This window comes from Camelus bactrianus, chromosome 9 (assembly GCF_048773025.1).
Source record: "Camelus bactrianus isolate YW-2024 breed Bactrian camel chromosome 9, ASM4877302v1, whole genome shotgun sequence".
NCBI classification, from domain to species: Eukaryota; Metazoa; Chordata; class Mammalia; order Artiodactyla; family Camelidae; genus Camelus; species Camelus bactrianus.
The window spans coordinates 76699225-76719679 of NC_133547.1; the positions used below are offsets into that span (position 1 = coordinate 76699225).

The 20455-nt window shown below is 37.5% G+C and overlaps 1 protein-coding gene and 1 long non-coding RNA gene across 4 annotated transcripts in view; one reads left to right on the plus strand and one right to left on the minus strand.

Moving 5' to 3' along the window:
• Positions 1–19774, plus strand: part of SIAH1 (siah E3 ubiquitin protein ligase 1) — a 25547-nt gene extending 5773 nt beyond the window's left edge. For 2 of the 3 annotated variants that reach the window (XM_074370800.1, XM_045512994.2), the window contains exon 2: positions 17669–19774. In XM_074370800.1, coding sequence (XP_074226901.1) covers positions 17671–18519 — 849 coding nt within the window. In that variant the 5' untranslated portion in view covers positions 17669–17670 and the 3' untranslated portion in view covers positions 18520–19774. Of the gene's footprint in view, positions 1–14710; positions 15332–17668 lie in introns of those variants that run through there. The other variant, XM_010950197.3, reaches the window with a different exon arrangement.
• LOC123615400 (uncharacterized) lies at positions 839–14524 on the minus strand. Its single transcript, XR_006722966.2, has 4 exons — positions 14382–14524; positions 10942–11051; positions 3554–3709; positions 839–1008 (listed from the first exon to the last, which is right to left on the minus strand). It is a non-coding gene; the product is annotated as an uncharacterized LOC123615400 (long non-coding RNA).
• Positions 19775–20455: the final 681 nt, after the last annotated feature.

Sequence of the window (20455 nt, forward strand, 5' to 3'; positions counted from 1 at the left end):
TGAGATGTATTTTGGGTACAGAATTAACAGGGCTTGCCGATGGATTAGATATGAGAGGTGAGGGAAGGAAGGAATTAGGTGGTTTCTGGCTTGAGCAATTGTGTGGATCATGGTGCTATTTACCAAGATGGGAAAAACTAGAAATGGGGGGCAGATAGCAATAAAAGTGAAAACAAAACAAAACAGAAGGATAGTAGTAAAATTCAAAGTTCTGATATGTTGGATTTGAGGTATCTATGATCCAGTGAGGTAGAAGGAACATCACAGAAGTGAGATCCTAGGAGATGTTTGGGTGTTAGAGGAAGTGGCACAGTAGAAGAAGAGGGAGAGACTGATGCAAGAGAGACGGATAATAGAAGGAATGTGAAGTCTAAGAAGGTGAGGATACTGCCCAATGGCAGGGGTCACTTCTTCCATTCTAAGGGGAAGGAAGTGGTAAATCAGCATTTGATGGCTTCTGTTGTATTTCGTAAAGGAAATATGGGTGAAGCCATCAGTTGAGAGTATTTATAGTTAGTGATTACTGTACTATTGCAGGTTAAAGACATGTTGAGAAACTGAGCAGAGAGGAGAGAGGAGAACTCTGTGATGTGTTGCCAGTGATGATACCTGATACTGTTCTTGAGATTCTAGAATACCTGCAGGAGTGGAATTACTTTTTTTTCCTCAAGTAAACTTTTTTGTTGAAGTATAGGATAACTACATATAGAAAAGTGCTCAGATTTTACGTGTACAGCTTGATGGCATTTTAACACACTGTTGTGACCAGCTCCCACCTGTCCCATTACTTTTATTGAAATCTTTAGGAATTCTAGGCTGAATAATGTAGATCAAACAGTCCATTTGGGGTCAGTTTATTCTCTAGGCTTGAGCCACAGTGACACAAATGAGATTGGCAAAGACCTTTTATAAGTCTTGAGGTTACCCGGTCCTGTTGAACTTGTGGCTTTTGTTCTTGTTTGTTTTGAATAGCAGGGGATCGGGGGTGGGGGGAGCACATGGAAGGAACTAGAAGGAGAAATGGAAGAAAAATCTTTGGAGAATTAATCTGTATTTACGAAGCAGATACTGCCAGTGAGAATTATTTCCTTCAAAATTATAAAAACATTAATGCCAGTCTTGTGTTTTATAGGAAGTAGTAAACTGTACTTGTTTTAGTTATTTATTATTGTCATGTTGACAAGCATAGCTAGTGATGGTTGATACAGTGAAATTAAGTTTACTATACACTAACTTTTTTACTTCTGTTTTTGGTTTAACTAAATGAAGTAATCTAATTGTTAAAAACTTGCTTTTTCTCCCTTTTTGTCTTTTTAGCTCTTGAATTTGGCTAAAGTTGAGGGTTTTTTGTTTTTGTTTTTGGTCAAAGTCCCTGATTTAGCTTTATTAGGGACAACTTTGAGTTAATGTCTGCAAACTGTATTCTCTTGATTTTGCTTGGAGAGGTGATCAGATACATTTTGTCTTACAATTAACTTTTAAAATGCTAAATTTAAGCTTTTTTTTTAATAAGTATAAACTAAAGTGTATATATATGTATTTGAAATGTGTGGGGTTATTTTAATGTGAATAGGCTGTTTTATAAATAATGTTTTCTCTGTAAGTATGCATTTATCTATTCAAGGCTTTTTAAGAAAAAAGAAATCTAAGAGAAAAAAGCTATAGGCAAAATCAACTCTTAAGTTCTGTTTCAATTTCTGTATGAAGTTACCAGCAATTGATTAGCAGGAAAGTGTGGGGACACAAAATATGCACAAAAATTTAAAAATTTAATCCTTTTTTATTACCAAAGTAATATGTGTTCTATGGAACATTTGAGAAATATGTACAGAAATGCAACCCCCACTTTCCCACATTCATTCATAGTGTAGTAATTGGAAAGTAACCATTGTAGACATTTTGGTGTAGTTTCTGGTCTGTGTGTGTTTCACATTTTTTTGAGACAGCTATAGTTTTATTTTATTTTATTTTATTTTATTTTTTTATTTTATTTTATTTTATTTTATTTTATTTTATTTTATTTTATTTTATTTTATTTTATTTTATTTATTTGAGAGGGGAGGTAATTAGGTTTATTTATTTGATGGAGGTATTGGGGATTGAACCCAGGACCTTGTGCATGCTAAGCATGCACTCTACCACTGAGCTATAGTCTCCCCCGCAGCCATATATATTTTAAAGTTAATTTCTTTGATCTGACTTACATCCTTACAGATATTTTCCCATTAAAGGATTACCACTTGTCAGTAACTATACATGTTTGAATTGTATAATTCCAGATGATGAAGTGTGTGGTTATAGTCTGTGTATCCTGCAGTTCTTGACATTTTGTGTACCTGTAGGTCAGTGGTCCCATCTCTGTTCTCTGATTTCTGGTTCCAAACTTGACCTTCTTTCCTTCTCTAATTCTGCACCTTAAGTCTTTAAACCACATTCTGCAATTCGGATGCCCTTCTAGTTTTTTTCTGTTACATTATATGATATGTCCGTACATGGCGTACTTATATAAAAATAGACAACTATATCAGTGTCCATATTTACTTAACTCTTTTTTTCTCTTTCAACATAAATGGGATTGTAATGTATTCAGTAGCTTGTTTTTTTTTTTTTTCTCTACCTGCTTAAACAATTTGATTCTTATATGTTAGTCTGTGAGTCTATCTCATTTAAAAGAAAAAAAAGCATTTTGTTGTATGGGCTATAATTTAATCATATTCTTAAGATAGGGCTGTTTTCAGTTTATTTGCTATTACAAACAAGATTGCTGTAGTTCTCTCTCTCTCCCACCCCACCACCACACACACAGACACACACAACTTTGCCAACGTGTAAATCATAGGATAGACTCTGAAAAGAAAAACTGCTGTGTCAAAGAGTATATGCACTTCAAATTTTGAAACAAACTGCCAAATCTTATTAGCAGCCTTCACAGTGGACATTTCCAACAGTGTAGGAATGTTTCTGCACATCTTCGCGAATACTTGGAATCAAATCTTTAAAAACAAATTTATATCTAAAATTTCTTAAGTAATGCATGCAGTTTGTGACATTTAAGTTTTTGAACTTCATTTTCCTTTCATCTGAAGTGTTCTACATACATAGTAATTCAAGTCTATTCCATTAGGCTTGTTTTTTAAAGAAAAACTCCCTGCCCCTACTGCTCTCCAGATGTCCTTTGCCAGAGGCAACTGGTTTTACTTCTTTGAAATGATTATTTTTATATTTACCTTCTCTGTCTCTAAATAACATGCTTTTGTTTTTACTTCGATATTTCAGTTTTAGGCCTTATTCCTATTGTGGATTTAACTCCTCTTTCTGCCCCCATCCCAGTCCCTTCCCATTCCCATACTGTCCTAATTTAGTAACATCATAATTCTGTGTTTGCATTATTGTGACTGTAAAGGTTATTCATAATTTGAGCCATAAAGTAAATTGTGGTTACTTTTTTCTCAACTATTTAATTTATATTTGTATCATTTTCCTTGTAGTTAATACTTTCCTGTTTTGCTTTATTTTCTCTGTGCAAATGCTGATGCTACCCCACATTCCTTACCACTTGTCTAAATGCTCAGGTTGTTTGGATGGCCGTGGTGTAAAGTTGTCATTATCCTCAGTGCTCCCCTGCATCTTTCTGTTTACTGTAGCCCATGTTGTCTTCTTTCTTGGTTCATCCTTTTGTATTTGAAGAGCTGTCCTCCAGGGGACATACCTAGGGGAAGTAAACAATGTTTTGAAACCTTGCATGATTATTTTACCCTCAACACTTTCAGGATATTTTGGTTGGACACAGAATTTTAGAATGATAATCATTTTTCCTGGAGGATTTTTAAAAACTATTGGTCTGTTGCACCTAGCTTTGGATATTACTGCTCAAAAAGTCCAAAGCTCTTTTGCTTTCTAACTTATTGACTCTAACAAATATTTTTTGAGCCTGTACTATGTGTCAGGCACTGTTTTAAGTGTTTGGGAGACATCATTGAGCCAGACAGATTCCTACCTTCCAGGTGATAGAGAGGGACTAAAACAGCAAACATAAGTAAGTTGTGTAACCTGATAGAAGGTAATACATTTTATGGACAACAATAGAGTAGAAATGGAGGAAGAGAGGTGGAATGGGTAAGGATTAGGAAGAAGGGTCAGTGGGCAGAGCACTGGTCACTGTTTTAAATAGAGGGAACAAGGTAGGTCTCAATGAGAAAGTAACATACAAGCAAAGGTTAGAAGGAGGTGAAAGTCATGTGGATATCCAGGAGAAAAAGTATTTTAAGGCAGAGGCCCCAAGCAACAACCTAGCCTTACGGAACAAGGAGGCTAGTGCAGTGAGTGAGGGAGAAAGAAGTGGGAGATGAAGTCAGGGTAATGGGGACACATCATCATTTTGCGTAGGGCCTTTTAGGCTGTTGTAGGATTTTATCTATTACCCGGATATGGGAAGTTTTAGTGGATTTTTCTGATTGCTATGCTCAGAATGTATTGGAGGGTGGGGATGGGAGACAAGGATGGAAGCAGGGAGACTTGATAGAAGGATATTGCAATAATTCAGTTGAGAGATAATGGTGGCTTAGACTATATGGTGGTAGTAGAGGTGGTGAGGAGTAGTTGGATTCTGGATATATTTTTCAAGGAGGTACAGTAAGATTTCTTGGTGGTTTTAGATAAGTGGTGTGTAAAGAAAAATCAAGGATGACTTGAAGGCTTTTGAACTGAGTCACTGGAAGGATGGAGTTGCCATCAAATGAGGGGAAGGCTACTGACTGAGTAGTCTGGGAGAAGAAAAGGAGTTCAGTTTTGGGCCCCACCCCCGTCCCTCGCTCCTCATAGTGATGTCTTAGAGGGAGTTGGGTGTACAGATCTGGGGTTTAAGACAAATCCGGAGGGTTTTTGTTTGTTTTTTAATCTGGGCTGGAGATAAAAATTTAGAAATCCGTGGCAGTATCAATGGAATTTTAAAACCACAAGACTGAGTGAGATCACCAAAGTGAAGAAAAGTGGGCCATGGGCAATTCCCAGTTTTAAGAGTTTGGAGAAGAGCAGGAGCTGAGGAGGAACTGGTAAAATAGGAAAACCGAGAGTGTGCAGTCAGTGAACAGAGTTTACCAGGCCAGTGACCCATCAACTCTGTCAGATGTTGGTGACAGTTCAAAACTTGGCAAATTTAAATACAAATGAAACTACAAAACCAGTCAAATTTAAATTATATTAATTTATGAAAGTATTGAATACTGCCTTCTAAATTGAAGTCTTGAAACAACTGTTTTGCTGTAGGTTTTTTTTTTTTTTTAATTTGAGTTGAACATACCAAAATTATCCCACATATATTGTGGCCACCGCATGATGCATATTTTTACCTGTGTATAAGTGCTTCAGTGAAAACCATGTCATTGGGCTTCATGTCACACAAATGCATCATTTATATTAGGTCCCCCTCTATTTTTCTCTTTAATCTACCGTAACTGAGTACTATGGTACCAACTTGAAGCCAGTGTGACCATAAATGCAAATAGGAGCATTCACTTATGGCTAATAGGTGGATTCAGATGATCCAGAATGTGCTAATGCTGTTTTTTTTTAGGTTATTTTAAACACAGGAAGTTAAAACATTAAATTTTTGTAGAGAAATATGTCCCCCTCCACTGAGAATAGAGTTTCAGATGTGAGCTTATGAAGACACAAACTATAACTATTTCAAGGGAATACAATTTAATTTGAATCAGGCTCCATGAATTTAATATGGCATTTCCCCCCATACATTCTATTATTTTTCTGCTATTTTAGTAGTAAAGAACCCTTAATTATATAATGTATTAAGACTCTGATGTGACTTTTAACCTCATTTCTTTCTCTGTCTCTCAAGCAGCGTGCTCTTTTCTGTTCAGCTTAGTATCACCAACTCTTAATAGGTTGCTACCAATTTTGATCTACTTTAAATGTTTGTTCTCTGTATATATATATATGTGTGTATTTACCTACCATTACTTGTCCGGTGGAATGTGGAGATGAATGGATTGTACGTTACAGTGTACAAGATGTTTTATAAGGAAGATTTAAAACGTAGCATAATGCCATGATAGAGCAAAGATCTACTGCAATGTGTGACAGTTTTACTTCTAGAGAGAATATAAAACAAAGCCTGGGCAGTAAACAATTGTGTTGAAACTTGGACACAAATAACTAAGTGAATAGTATTTGAATGCTTTCATCTAGATACTGTGAGTCTTGGTTATACTGCATTAGTGATTGTGTTGTAATCACGACTGACATGATTTCACTAATTTCAAGTGTGTTACCAAAAATTCTGTTGAGAATAAAAAGGTTGAGAGCCTATTTGACCCTCTTTCTTATTTCTCTCTTACCTCTCTTCTTGATTCTTTGCTTTGATTTAATGTCTAAGGGTTTAATGACTGTCAGAATCTATCATTTTTGATACAGAAAATTTCAAAAAGCAACTGCTTGCTATGACTATCAGTTTAATTTAAAAGATTTTTTGTTGGATGCTAAATTGAATATTCTGTGTCAGACTGAGATTATACATACTGTTATTTGAAAGAAAATAAGATTTAGGGACAAAGTGGACAGTCTGGCTCTGTTCTTATTACTTCTTAATTTTTCTGACCTTCAATTTACTCATCTGCAAAATGGAGACATAGCCTTCTTTATGAGGCTTAAATAGTGTATATGAAGCTGCTGACATGGTGCCTTACAGGTTGGTAGGTACTCAGTTGAATAGCTTCTTTAATAGCAAACTCTGTTACCTTTATCAGATTTCAGACACAGTCCCAAGTTGAGGTTATGAAAGTGAACACAGTAGGTTAAAACAACAGTAAAATCCCGAAAACCTAGGTCTTTTAATTTAGTGATTCATTGCAGGGTTCCTAATATGGCTCTGTAAACATCATTAAGTGAGTATGTTGTTAATAATATACCGAATGTTCCCATGTATTTGATCTCAGTTAATGTCCAAAGGTCTTGATAGTTTTGTTGTTTCACTAGTGGGAAACTTGAGACTCAGAATACTGTAGTTTTGCCCAATACCAGAATAATTAGTATAGGTATATTCTCAGTGGTGCTTTACTGAAAAATGAAATTACTGTCTAGGAATGCATGGGTTTATGGAACTATGATGTCACAAACATGCTTTGAAAACTTAGAGAATTGGTTTGGAAATACATCCAATTTTTTAAGATTGCGTTTATGGTGATAAAATGATTTACTTCACATACCATAGTGTTATTTTTTAAAATAGATTTTATTTTTTAGAGCAGTTTTATATTCACAGGAGAATTGAACAGAAGATGGAGATTTCCCATATTCATCCTGCCCCATCATTATCACCCAAGTCAATGGTTTACACTACTGGTTCACTCTGAGAGCTATATAAGTATTGACAAATGTATAATGATATGTATCCACCACTATAGTATACAGAATACAGTGGTTTCACTGCCTTAAAAATCCTTTGTGCTCCACCTGTTCATCCTCTGCCCCCACCAGATCTCTGGCAAACTGATTTTTTATTTTTATTATTATTATTATTTTTGCTGCCTCCATAGCTTTGCCTTTTCCAGAATGTTATATAGTTGTAATCATATAGTATGTAGCCTTTTCACATTGGCTTCTTTCACTTAGCGGTATGTATTTAAGACTCCTTAATATCTTCTTGTGGCTTGATAGCTCATTTCTTTTTACCTCTGAACTAAATTCCATTTTATCAATGTACCACAGTTTGTCTGTTTACTACTGGAAGACGTGTTGGTTGCTACCATGTTTTGGCAATTATGAATAAAGTTGTAAATATCTGTATGCAAGTTTTTGTGTGGACATAAGGTTTCAGCTCCTTTGGGTGAATACCAAGGAGCATGATTGCTGAATCTTATGGTAAGAATATGTTTAGTTTGTATTTGTAATCAGCTGCCATGCTGCCTTCCAAGAGGCTGTACCATTTTGCGTTCCACCAGCAGTGCATGAGAATTCCTGTTGCTCCACATGGCCACCAGCATGTTGTTGTCAGTGTTCTGGGATTTGCCATTCTAATAGGTGTGTGGTGGTATCTTATTTTTGTTTTAATTTGCATTTCCCTGATGACTAATGATGTGGAGCATCTTTTCATATGCTCCTTTGCCATCTGTAAATCTGATGAGATGAGATGTCTGTTAAGGTCTTTAGCCCATTTTTTAATTGGCATGTTCGTTTTCTTACTGAGTCTTAAGAGTTCTTTGTATATTTTGGATAACAGTCCTTAATCAGCTAATGTGCAAATATTTTCTCCCAATCTGTGGTTTGTCTTCTCATTCTCCTGACCATATCTTTTGCAGAGTAGACATTTTCACTTTTAATCAAGTCCAGCTTATCAATTGTTTCTTTCCTGATTCATGCCTTTGGTGTTTCTGAAAGGTCATTGCCAAACCTTAGGCCATCTAGATTTTCTCCTGTGGTACCTTCTAGGAGTTTCATAGTTTTATGTTTTACATTTAGGTCTGTGATCCATTTGAGTTAGTTTTTGTAAAGAGTGTAAGATTTGTGTCTAGATTCCTTTTTTTCTGCACGTGGATACCCAGCTGTTCCAGCACCATTTGTTGCAGACTCTCTGTTATTCATTGTATTGCCTTTTGCTCCTCTGTCAAAGATCAGCATAGTGTCATTTTAAAATAGTGTTATTTAAAGTGAATTTTAAATCTCAGTTGTGAATTCACCCTCTTTAAGGTTATATCATGCAACAGATATATTCTACCTGAGGGGTCATCAGGGCTGAGAGAATGCTGGTTGTATACACTGGAATTTCTTCTACTTGGAATCCTTCATACTGTTATATTTGATTTATTTATTCCTTCCAGAAATATTTGAGTACCTGGTCTGGACTGGGTACTGTCCTAGGTGCTGGATATAAAAGAGTGAGCAAAACAAAACAAGGTCTATTCTCATGAAGTGTTTATATTGTGGTGCAGAGGTTCTGAACTAGAAGTATGAATGATTCAGGGAGGCTGGGAGTTCTCAAGACCTTTTGAGGGTTAAAAACTTTTTTTCCACAACAATGAGACATGAAAGTAAAGTGGAGGTTCCCAGAGGCTACATGACATGTGATATCTTCACAGGTTAATTGCAGAAGCAGGTAATGAATATCCAGCTGTATTTTATTGTGTCAGATATTAAAAATATTTGCACACAATGTAACAGACACTTTTCCTCCCTATTATGGAAAAGTTGTTTTTCATAAATATTTAATATGTAGTAGATTTTTACATGTTGTGTAAAAAAGTGTGATGGTAATTTTAACAACTATTTTAAACATTCTTGGCTTGAATTTCTAATATTGTAAATATTAATACATGTAAACCACATTGATAAAATGCTATTTTGGGGTCCTCAATAATTTTTTAAAACTTTAAAGTAGTAAAGGCAATCTTTTCTTAAATGGTCAGATAAGTATAAAGGGCTTAGAAGTCACAGGGTCAACTTCTCAGCTCCACCTTTGAAAACAGTTGTAGATAATATGTAAATGAATAGGCTTAACTGTGCTCCAATAAAACTTACAAAAACAGGCAAGTGGCGTGTAGCTGTAGTTTGCCAGCCATTGGTGTAAAGAGTTCCTGATACCAGAAAAGTTTGAGAATTGCTCTTATCAGCAGAAAGTTGGTACTGTGGGGAGGGAGAAGGGGAGACAATAGACAATAAGGAAGTTATTTAGCAAGAGAATTTCATGTGGCAAGAGATAATATGAAGACAGAGTGAGAAGGGTGATCTGGCCTTCAGATAGAGTGATCAGGAAAGGTCCCTCTGAGGAGCTGGCTTTAGTTAACTCTTACTTGTTCAGAACTTAACCAGGTTTCATCTCTCTTCTTTTTTGATTTCTGCTGGCTACTTTGGGGATCCCTCTTGTGTTGGGAGGGAAAGCAAGACAATGTAAATTTTCATTTTTGTTTGTTTTGAATCTTATTAGACTTAAATTTCAAAAACATTAATTTTTTAAATTGAATTAGAAAATATGTAAAGCATATCTGCTTTAAAAAAGATCTAGGAAATTATATTGCCTATGTTTGAACATTGACCTAATTTATATGACACCAAATTACTTCACTATCATTTTTCTCTTCTGAAAATGAGAGTGAGTTAAGATCTTTTCCAACGCTAAAGTTTTTGATAGATACATCTCTGTTTGCTTTGCCTAGGATGCCATTTGCCACCCCTTCGAAGTCTTCCTTGATCAGATAGCTCCAACTTTTTTTTTTTTCAACTAGTTCTGTGATCTGAAGCATTTATTTTGAAATCTGTTTTCTTATCTGTAAGGCGAAGGGTAAATGCCTAACCTGGAAGTTCATTGAGTTGGTTGAATTAGAACATATGTAAACCATTGAGGACAATACCTGGGATGTATGTATGCCTGTTAATAAATATTTGAAGCAGCTGTTTTAGAACCATGGAAAGTCCCTACTCTGCCTCAGTATTTGGCTTGCTGATCCTGGGACCCACTTAGATTATATCAGTAAGAATAAAACTACCAACCAACAATGAAGTGCCAATGAGACACGTGAAAATTAAACATGAAAACTTATGTAGAAGGGCTAAGGAAGGACAAGAGCAGCACAGTCCGAATTTATGTGGCCATTCCGACTTCAGGGAAAGGAATGGGGAGTAGCGGTTCCTGCCATCAAAATCGTTCCCTTGTTGGAGATTGAGAATCTGTGTAATTAATTAAATGTTTTAGCGTATCAAGTGATAGCATTATCAGTTTTAGCAAAGCCAAATTTATGGACTTGATGAGTTCTCTTGGAATGCAGTGCAAAACAAAGACTGGAATTATGAGGGAAAAAAAATAAAGTGACTGGAAGATAGATCCAGGAGAGTCAGTATCAGAATTGTGTGAAGAAAACTGAGTAGATCGAGTCAAAGAACAAGTAGAAGTCGACAAAAGTAGAAGGCTTGAGTCTTGGGATTGAAAATATTCACCTGGTGTTTGGCGACTGCTGATGGCATGTATCTAAGATGTTCTGGTGAAAATTTCTTCCAAAGGTAAAGAAAAAGTCCTACAAGCCACCTGTCAGGGTAGAAAAGGTTACCTGCAAAGGAATGAGAATAAAAAATGACATTAGATTTTTCGCCTGTATCATTACATGTCAGAAGACAGCAGAATTTACATAGTTCTTAGGGGTAAAGGGTGTGACTAGAATTCAAAGCTTGTGCAATTTATGCAAGAGCTTCAAATTGCTAAGACTGAGACTTAAGCACTTGTATGCCCTTTCTGAACATTTTCTTGAGACTCTAGAGCCATACTAAAAATGTATCATAATTAGGGATTCAAAGGGAAGAAAAATGATATTTGTCTTATGGTATAATAGTGAGAAATGAAACCAGAATGGTTGCATTTAGGTTTCAATGATTGTTTTGACAAAGTTTTGAAGTACAGTCTTTATCCTGGCAGGTGTGAAAGGGAAAGTTTCACTAGTAGCATGTTAAAGGGCTTGCCTTGTTTTGGGAGATGTTAATACTTTCATTCTTGATGTTAATGTAGATTGAATGTGAAATAAAAATAAGGATAGTAGCTAGTAAAATAAAGTTAGACTATAGAATTGTTCTGTCCAATAGGACTTTCTGCAGTAATGAAGAGACAGCGATACTATTTTGCATTCGCACCAGCAACGTATGAGTTTCATCTTTTAGACATCTCACAGGCATCTCACTCCTACTTTACATTTAATCCCTTATAGTTAAGTACCTAGCATAGTGCCTGATGGGTTCTGATTAAGTATATACTTTTTTTTTAAAAAAAATCAGATGTAGAGGCATCAAAATACAGTGATTTAGGCAGGAAAAAGCAAATGTATTTTGCTTTTACACATTTGAGTTATGGTTTTCATTTTTCTTTCCATTTACTGTCATCTACCTTTGTTCAGACTTCTGTTTTTCACAGTGGCCTTCTATCACGTCTCTTGTCCTGGGCTTTCCCCACCTCAGATCATCATTCTTACTGGACACATAATTCTTATTCTGTGGCTACAGCATTTTCTAAATTATCTTCAGGAAAATAGAGCTCAGTGTCAAATGTATAAAGCACCTTTTCTGAGAAAAGTTGAGGAAAGGAGGAAGGCCCTTAAATGTTTTGAATAGAAGAGTTTTATTTAACCCATTGATTATTAACACAGAGCAAGTCTCTTATCTGAACCTGTACTTTTATAATACATATTATGTCATTTCTAGGAATAATTTTTGGAGAAATAAAAGAGGGATAGCTATGTTTGAATCTTATCTTTTTACTAAATTAAGAATTCAAATTTTACTTCTTATTTTGACTAATTTTCACAGTTCTCAATCCACTAATATTTATAAAGTAGTTTCTTTATTGTCCCCTTTGAAGGAAATATAGCTAAAAATCACCAGTATCCTACCACTCAGATAACTGACTTGATTATTTTCTGGTGTGTAGTCTCCCTGATTTCTCACAGTCTTACCCCAGAAACACTTATGTACGTTCTGTTTATAACTTGTTCTACAATACATTGTGACCCTTTTTCCTTGTCTGAGAACGTTTCTTCTTTTTAAACGTTTTTCATAGGTAACTATTAGCTTCCTGTTGCTGCTGTAAGATAAACATTTCCAGAGGCAGGCGTTAGGATGTGGGCATCTTGATGGGGGCATAATTTGTAGGCCACAGTAACATTTGTAAAGTGCAAGAAAAGGAAAAGCACAACATTGTTGTGTATCCATTAGAATAGCCAGGTGTAAGGTTATGATTCATCAGAGAAATTCTTCATCAGCCATTTATAATAGGAAACAAAGTTTCCCACATGAAATTGAGAATAAAAGTTTAAATCCATTTACTTCTACCGTAAGATTGTTAATGTGGTTAAATGCTCTGAAATTACTAAGGCAACATTAAAGACTGCTTCTAAAATGTTTTGATTTAGATTAAAATCTGTTTAAGCTTTATACCAAACTGGGCTTGAGATGTAGGCTTTAGAAAGGGTAGGTAATAGTGCACTCTTGCTAAATTTTGGCGTTTTGCTAACTTTGGATTCTATGGAATTGTTTTAGTGTAATGTAGTTTTTGTGAAATTTTCCCTTGTTGCAGAGTCAGTTTAAATATTCTACCTAGTCAAGAAATTCTACTGTATTGTGCTAAAAATTAGTTAAGTGGCAGATGATCTTTGGTAGACATGTTTGATGACCTTATAAGCTAAAGGCATCTTTTAGAGTGTATATATAGCTGGAACCCACAAGTTCTGTGGTCTCTAACTAGTTGATGATCTCAGGCAAGGCAGGTTAACTATTGGAAGTATGTAAGTGAATATTTACATATTTGGAGTATGTACCACCTATGATATACGTAATTCACCCATCTCCCTTAATCCACACGGCAGCCATGCAAGGCTGGAAATACTGTCCCAGTTTTACAGCTAAGCAGGTGGTGAAGACTCGGTTTGAATCCTAGTGTAGATGACTCCAGAACACTTCCACTTTTACTGTCCTGAATCACTTGTTGAGAGGTTTATCCATAGATTGATGGTATTCAGATGGTGTTATAAGGTTCTGTACAGGTCCTTTGGAAGTTTGAGAAAAAAAATATTTTTCTTTTTGACTGGAGGAATCTGTCATCCCTTTTACTTGTTCTAGACATTTGGACTCTTAATTCTGTTTAGAAAGTTTTTCTGCCTAAAACATTTGAAGTGTCCTGCTTTAGAAACCTGAGACCTATCTAGAATGAATATGTATTAGAAAATAAAAACATAGGTAATAGGAGTTTATATTTGTCAGTGGACAGACTGTATTTTCAATTATATTTCTGTTCCTAATGATGTTTTGTGTAGCCTAATACAAAATGAGGTTGAGGTGATTGAACACCCTATAATAGGGTGGGGAAGTGATTAGAATTCAAATTTTATGCTGAAAATGGGCAATCAGCAATTTACTGCACAGGGTTCACTCTCCACTGCCAACTCTTGCTGCCTTTAAAGGGTGCCCTAAATAAGCATGATGTAATGACAGGTTAAACCTCCGAATCCATGAGCTGACGCAATGCAAATCTGAGGCCCAGGACTTTATTGGGGCAAGGGTAATGCTTGTTTAAAAACAAAACAAGCTACTCTGTTTAATGAGGCTGTTTAAGATGGCTTTCCCAGAGTGGGCAGAGGATATAATCTCAATTTGGAGGTTGAAGTAGGAGTGTAATATGGTTATGTTTGTTTACTACTCTCACTGTGAATTCTTGTCTAAGAGAGAAGAGGGGAGTTTAAAATAAGGTGCTGACTGCGGTAAGAATGGAGAAGTGAGTTAGAATTGAGGAAATAAGGTAGTTGACGCCTGATGAATAGTTAATGAAGTAGGGAGAATGCTTTATAAAAATCAAGAGGTCACAGGGTTAACCGTGAGAGTATAGTGCAGAGAGTGCTTACCTGACTACGTGTTTCCCATAAATTCTGTATAGCTCTTGGGTTGAAACCATCCGACATTGCCGATATCCGACTGTTTGGGCCTTACAGAAACAGGGCATTTTGGCCTACGTGTAAGCTGGTGGAAATGCTGAGGCGTGCACAGCGTCGCTGGGGATCGTGGGGCTTTGCGGGGGGGGGGGGGGTAGTTGCACGCTGCGTGCCTTGGAGCCGCCCCAGGCCGATTGGGGCGGAGCTGCAGGCCCCGCCCCCACGCAGCGGCCCCGCCCCCACGCAGCGGCCCCGCCCCTCGCTAGCCCCCGCCGCCGCAGCCGCCGCCCTGAGCACTTCGAGCCTGCGGACCGCTGGCAGTCCTGGTTGGAGCAGGCTCTCCCCACTGCGGCCCGGCCCCCAGACGGCTATCCTCGCGGACCCGAACCTGCAGTAGTAGCTTCATAGCTGGCACGGAGAGCGCACCACCTCGTCCGGTCGCCGTCACGCACCCTCCAATCCTTTCCTTCACCGAGCTGGCCTGAGCCTAGCCGATGAATTTGGGGAAGACAAACTTCCAAGACAGACAGATGAAGGTTTAGGGCCCAGCAGAAGACAGCTCAGCGATGGCTCCCATTTTTGGAGACGCAGGCGAATTTGAGCTCACGGGGAGGTTTGGTCGACTCCTCTCGGGACGAGAAAGGGCTTCATTTCTCTGCCTCAGTAGCCCCTGCTTCTGAGGAGTGGATGGGTGTATGGAGCAGGGCAAGTGCCTTACCTTCTTGAAAACTTGACCCCGGACATGACTGGGGACAGAAGGTGTCCAGGAGGGCCCTCTGTTACAACTTTGTCTTTGCTTCTGGGGGAGAGGCTATGAGCTGCCTGGCTTCTCATGACCGGGAAGTCTCCCTCACCTTTTCTGTACTCCTGGAGGGGCGTCTTGCTCACTTGTTTACCAGCTTTTGGGACAAGGAAAAGAAAAGGTATTGCTATTAAGAGACTGGATTGCTTAAACTCTGAAATGGGAAAGTTGTAAGCCAGTGGAATCTGAATGGATCAGGGAATGGCTGCAGCATAACTGAGCTGGCAGTGATGTTTCTTTTGAAAGCTGTACTTTTCTCAGTTTAAATCAAACTTCAGGTTATGTCATGACTCCTGCAGGGTTGTCCAGACACTTGAGTCCTTGGTTCCTACTGCAGGGCTGCTGTGTGGTTCGTATTCTTTTTCTGTTTGAAGATGGAATTTGGTTCCACGTGCAGAGCTCTGGGAGGTCTTAGCAGCTGCTAGCCTGTAATTCTCCCATTCACAAGAAATACAAGCCACATTTCACTTGTTTTCACACGTTGAATAGGAATTTAAATTGTGCTTTCTACAATGTTTGGAAAAATAATAAATATATATTGTAACATGGGCCTGAACTATCTGATAAATGTATAACTATTTTGCTAGGTCAAAAAATTAAACAATAATGTTTTTCTTGCTTAGTAGTTATATTAGGTTGAATACTAATATGAGTTTGTTGCCTCTCAATGTGATTAGCTGTTTTGGTTTAGTGATTTGAAAGGCATTGGTGGCTAAGATCATTTTGTACCCAAGGAACCACTTCACAGTTATTATGTTGCTCTCTTAAATGAGCAGCATAAAATGGACCATGAAGTAAGCATACAGCACACATTCAGGGCATTCTGACAATGCTAAGCCCATTGTTTACTACTGACCTAAAATTAAATGCATGGATCATCATATGCACAGAGTCAGTCTCCTTAGGGAGAAACAGGATTACAGGAGAATTTCTTTGTAGTGCTTTTGTTGGACTAGAAAGAACACCTGGGTTATACAGATGATGAGAATTGATTCCTGTTGTCCTAAATCCATGTGATGGGCCACATTATGATAGAATTATGTGATACTTTTGTTTTCCCTTGGACTTTAGAATATTCCTTTAGTGACAGTGGAATTGATCTGATTTGGGTTTTTTTTTTAAACCTTCAATCCCCATTTAAGGTATCTATCCTTGAGTAATTATGAGTAATAGAACCCAAATTGCATTTACGTGGTCACATTAATAACCAGCACTATTTTTTCAAAGTTAAATTCTTTCCAATAGAATAATGATTATAATTGAGGAAACATTAAATTTGAGGAGTTAAATTTCAGTTGTAGAAATATGGTTTATGGTTTTTGGGCATGTACTCTTTTGACATCAATAGACTGATCTTTTGTCATCCGCTAGACAGTGACCTACTATATCCCAGCAAAGGTAGATTCCTGGGAGAAGTTGCTTGTTTTCACTTTCATTCAGCCTGACAAGTTAGTTAACCTTGTTGAACATTTCTTGCAGATGACATTTATTTCTTAAATAATGTTTTACTGTGCTGATGAATGCTTCAGCAACACTGGTGAACTCTAGGGTACAAGCAGTTCTTTACCTGTTGCCACTATCCCTTTTCCCCAGTGTTACGTGAGCCTCTCTGGTGCTTTTGATCTTTATTCTTTTTCGTCTTTTCCTGACTCTCTTTCCCCTTTGCAAAGTATACCTGATTTATATTGTGGAATGGAAGTAGAATAGAATGATTTACTTTCTCTAAATACCAGACTCAAAACTTTTACTTAAAAATGGCCCGCCATATCTCCTCTATACTGCCTCACTTTTGAAGGGGGGCACTGATCATTAGGAAACAAGGTAACTGTCTAGCTGGTGTTAACATGGAGCTGGATGATGGGATGGCAGTTGGCATTTCCCCTTGTAACCCCTTCCATCCCCCAGATGTACCCCTAGAGCAGATACCTGTTCACCATTAGGAGCTAATCAAAGTCAGTACCCCGGTGATCCTTTGGATCACATATAACTCCCTGGGGCTATCAGCAGCTGACTCAGAATGGGGAAGAAATAGAATGAGTAGGGGAAATAAACACAGAGAAGGAGGAGAAAGTCCAGTCAAAACAGATTTCACTGAACTTAAGCTACTTACATAGTGTTTCTTAGTTGTTTATGGTCCAGTTTCTATTTTAGCATTTATTCCATGTAGTCCATCCAAGGATGATTTTTAACATTTTTTAGAGAAAGGGAATTCTCAATGTGCCCTGGAACATTTTGAAAAGAGATTTTATCCAGTGTACAGCTCCTAATAATCAAAAGGCATATTTTACGTAATTTATATATTTTTAAAAACCCTATTTTCCTTTGTTCTTTTGCTCCTGGTAAATTTTGCATGAAACTTTAATATTTCTGGCATGGAAACATTATTTGTATAAAACAAGTTATAGTTTTAATTATTTTTCTCCTGCCTCCTTTTATTCTTACTTGTTTTTTATTACAGAAATGAGCCGTCAGACTGCAACAGCATTACCTACTGGAACCTCAAAGTGTACACCGTCCCAGAGGGTGCCTGCCCTGACTGGCACGACCGCATCCAACAATGACTTGGCGAGTCTTTTTGAGTGTCCGGTCTGCTTTGACTATGTCTTACCACCCATTCTTCAGTGTCAGAGTGGCCATCTTGTTTGTAGCAACTGTCGCCCAAAGCTCACATGTTGTCCAACTTGCCGGGGCCCGTTGGGATCCATTCGCAACTTGGCTATGGAGAAAGTGGCCAATTCAGTACTTTTCCCTTGTAAATACGCCTCTTCTGGATGTGAAATAACTCTGCCACACACAGAAAAAGCAGACCACGAAGAGCTCTGTGAGTTTAGGCCTTATTCCTGTCCGTGCCCTGGTGCTTCCTGTAAATGGCAAGGCTCTTTGGATGCTGTAATGCCACATCTGATGCATCAGCATAAGTCCATTACAACCCTGCAGGGAGAGGATATAGTTTTCCTTGCTACAGACATTAACCTTCCTGGTGCTGTTGACTGGGTGATGATGCAGTCCTGTTTTGGCTTTCACTTCATGTTAGTCTTGGAGAAACAGGAAAAATACGATGGTCACCAGCAATTCTTTGCAATTGTACAGCTGATAGGAACACGCAAGCAAGCTGAAAATTTTGCTTATCGACTTGAGCTAAATGGTCATAGGCGGCGATTGACTTGGGAAGCCACTCCTCGATCTATTCATGAGGGAATTGCAACAGCCATTATGAATAGTGACTGCTTAGTCTTTGACACCAGCATTGCACAGCTTTTTGCAGAAAATGGCAATTTAGGCATCAATGTAACTATTTCCATGTGTTGAAATGGCAATCAAACAATTTCTGGCCAGTGTTTAAAACCGTTGCATTCAATTTCACAGAGAATAAGGCACCCATCTGTCTGCCAACCTGAAACTTTTGGTAGGTGGAAGCTAGACACATGAAGGTAAATAAAAGGAAAGGCTGTTAAATACAGGAAACAGTTGCATGTAGTAACACTAATATATTTAAAAATAAGTCAACAGTAAACCACTGAAAAAATATATATATATACACCCAAGATGGGCATCTTTTGTATTAAGAAAGAAAGCATTGTAAAATAATTCTGAATTTGTGTTTGTTGTAGATTGAGTGTACTGTTGAAAAATACTGGGTTTTTGTTTTTTGTTCTGTTTTTTGCGTGCGTGCGTGCGTGCGTGTATGTGTGCGTGAGTGTGTCTGTGTGTGTTTGGTTTTTTGTTTTTTTTTCTTTAACTGACAAGCCATGTTGAGTGGTCTTGGACCACTGCTTTTCCCCTATGTGAGTCAATACATAGTGCTGCTGTGTGTGTATATTTTTTTTGTGTGTGTACTTGCTAATTTTTATTAATTCTAGTTTTTCATTAAATAAATTTGACTTTCTTTTCTGTAATTCAGGTTTTTCCTCACTTTTTTTTGTACCTTTTTAAAGTTAGTGTCTTTTTGATATGCATAATTGTTTATGGTAAATTTATATATATGTTCGATACATATTTTCTTTTCCCCCATTAATCAGTTCATTAGAAATATTTTAAATTTGACTATTTTGTGAAGATAAGAGTTCCAGAAAGGAAGGATAACATTGGAAGAATTATCAGAAGCTATTTAAAGCAGCTATAAGATGGTCTGTCTGTCTCTCTCTCCCTCTCCCTCTCCCTCTCCCTCTCCCTCTCCCTCTCCCTCTCCCTCTCCCTCTCCCTCTCCCTCTCTCTCTCTCTCTCTCTCTCTCTCTCTCTCTCTCTCTCTCTCTCTCTCTATTTCTCTCCTCTCCAGTTGAGTCATACCTTCAGATTTATTCTTTGAAAGGTTTTAGGGCATACTGATTTTTTTTAAACACTGGAAAAAAAAATCAGGCCCTCCCCCCTCCCCCCAAGTATCTTGGACAAATCACATATGTTTAAAATTTGTTCTTGTATTTATTGGTTTTGCAAAAGAAGGCATCGTCTTACACAGTATTTGTAATTAAAAGCAAATCATTTGTTTAAAAAAAGGCAGTTTGCAAAAAAAAATGTTTTTGGTCTTTTATAATTCTCATTAAAAGAATATCTGGCAAATTAAAAACTCTTATGTGTCTGCTTTAGCTCTGAGTTTGATTAAAATCCTGTTATTTTCCTGTTCAATTCTGTACTTTATAGCCAAAAGCAATGTACCATATTTTGAAGTTTGGTAGGTAAGAGATCTGTTCTTAAAGTATAGCAGAAGAATGGGTAGATGGCCTCTGGAGTGCACAGTCTTGTTTTTTTCCTTCCTCTTGCTTACAGTTTGATTCTCATAACTCTGTTGGGAGGCTGATTAGTTACAATGCAGATCACCTTTTCCCTCCTTTAACAACAGCAAAAATGGGTTAATAAATATTTCATAGCCTAGTGGTTATGAGCCTGAGTTCTGCAGCCAGACTTCCAAGGACCTTCATGCCTGTGCTAGCTCTAACTCACCAGCCAGCTATGTGATTTGGGGCCTCAGTTTGCTAGTGTGTAAAATGGGGTTAATTATGATAGCTACCTCCGAGGGTTAAATGGGATACAAGTTACCTAGAACAGTGCTCTGCACATAATAAGCACCAGGGAATGTTAGCTGCTATTTTTATACCTATAACTAGCACCATCTAGTTAACTGTCGCTAGTTAACTCTGCGGCACCTAGCAAGAGTCTGAAATTGCCTTCGGTTGGCCAGAGATCATTTTCTTTTGTGTGTTCTTTATGGGTATCCTAAACATAGAAAGTCAGTTAAAGCTAGTTTGGA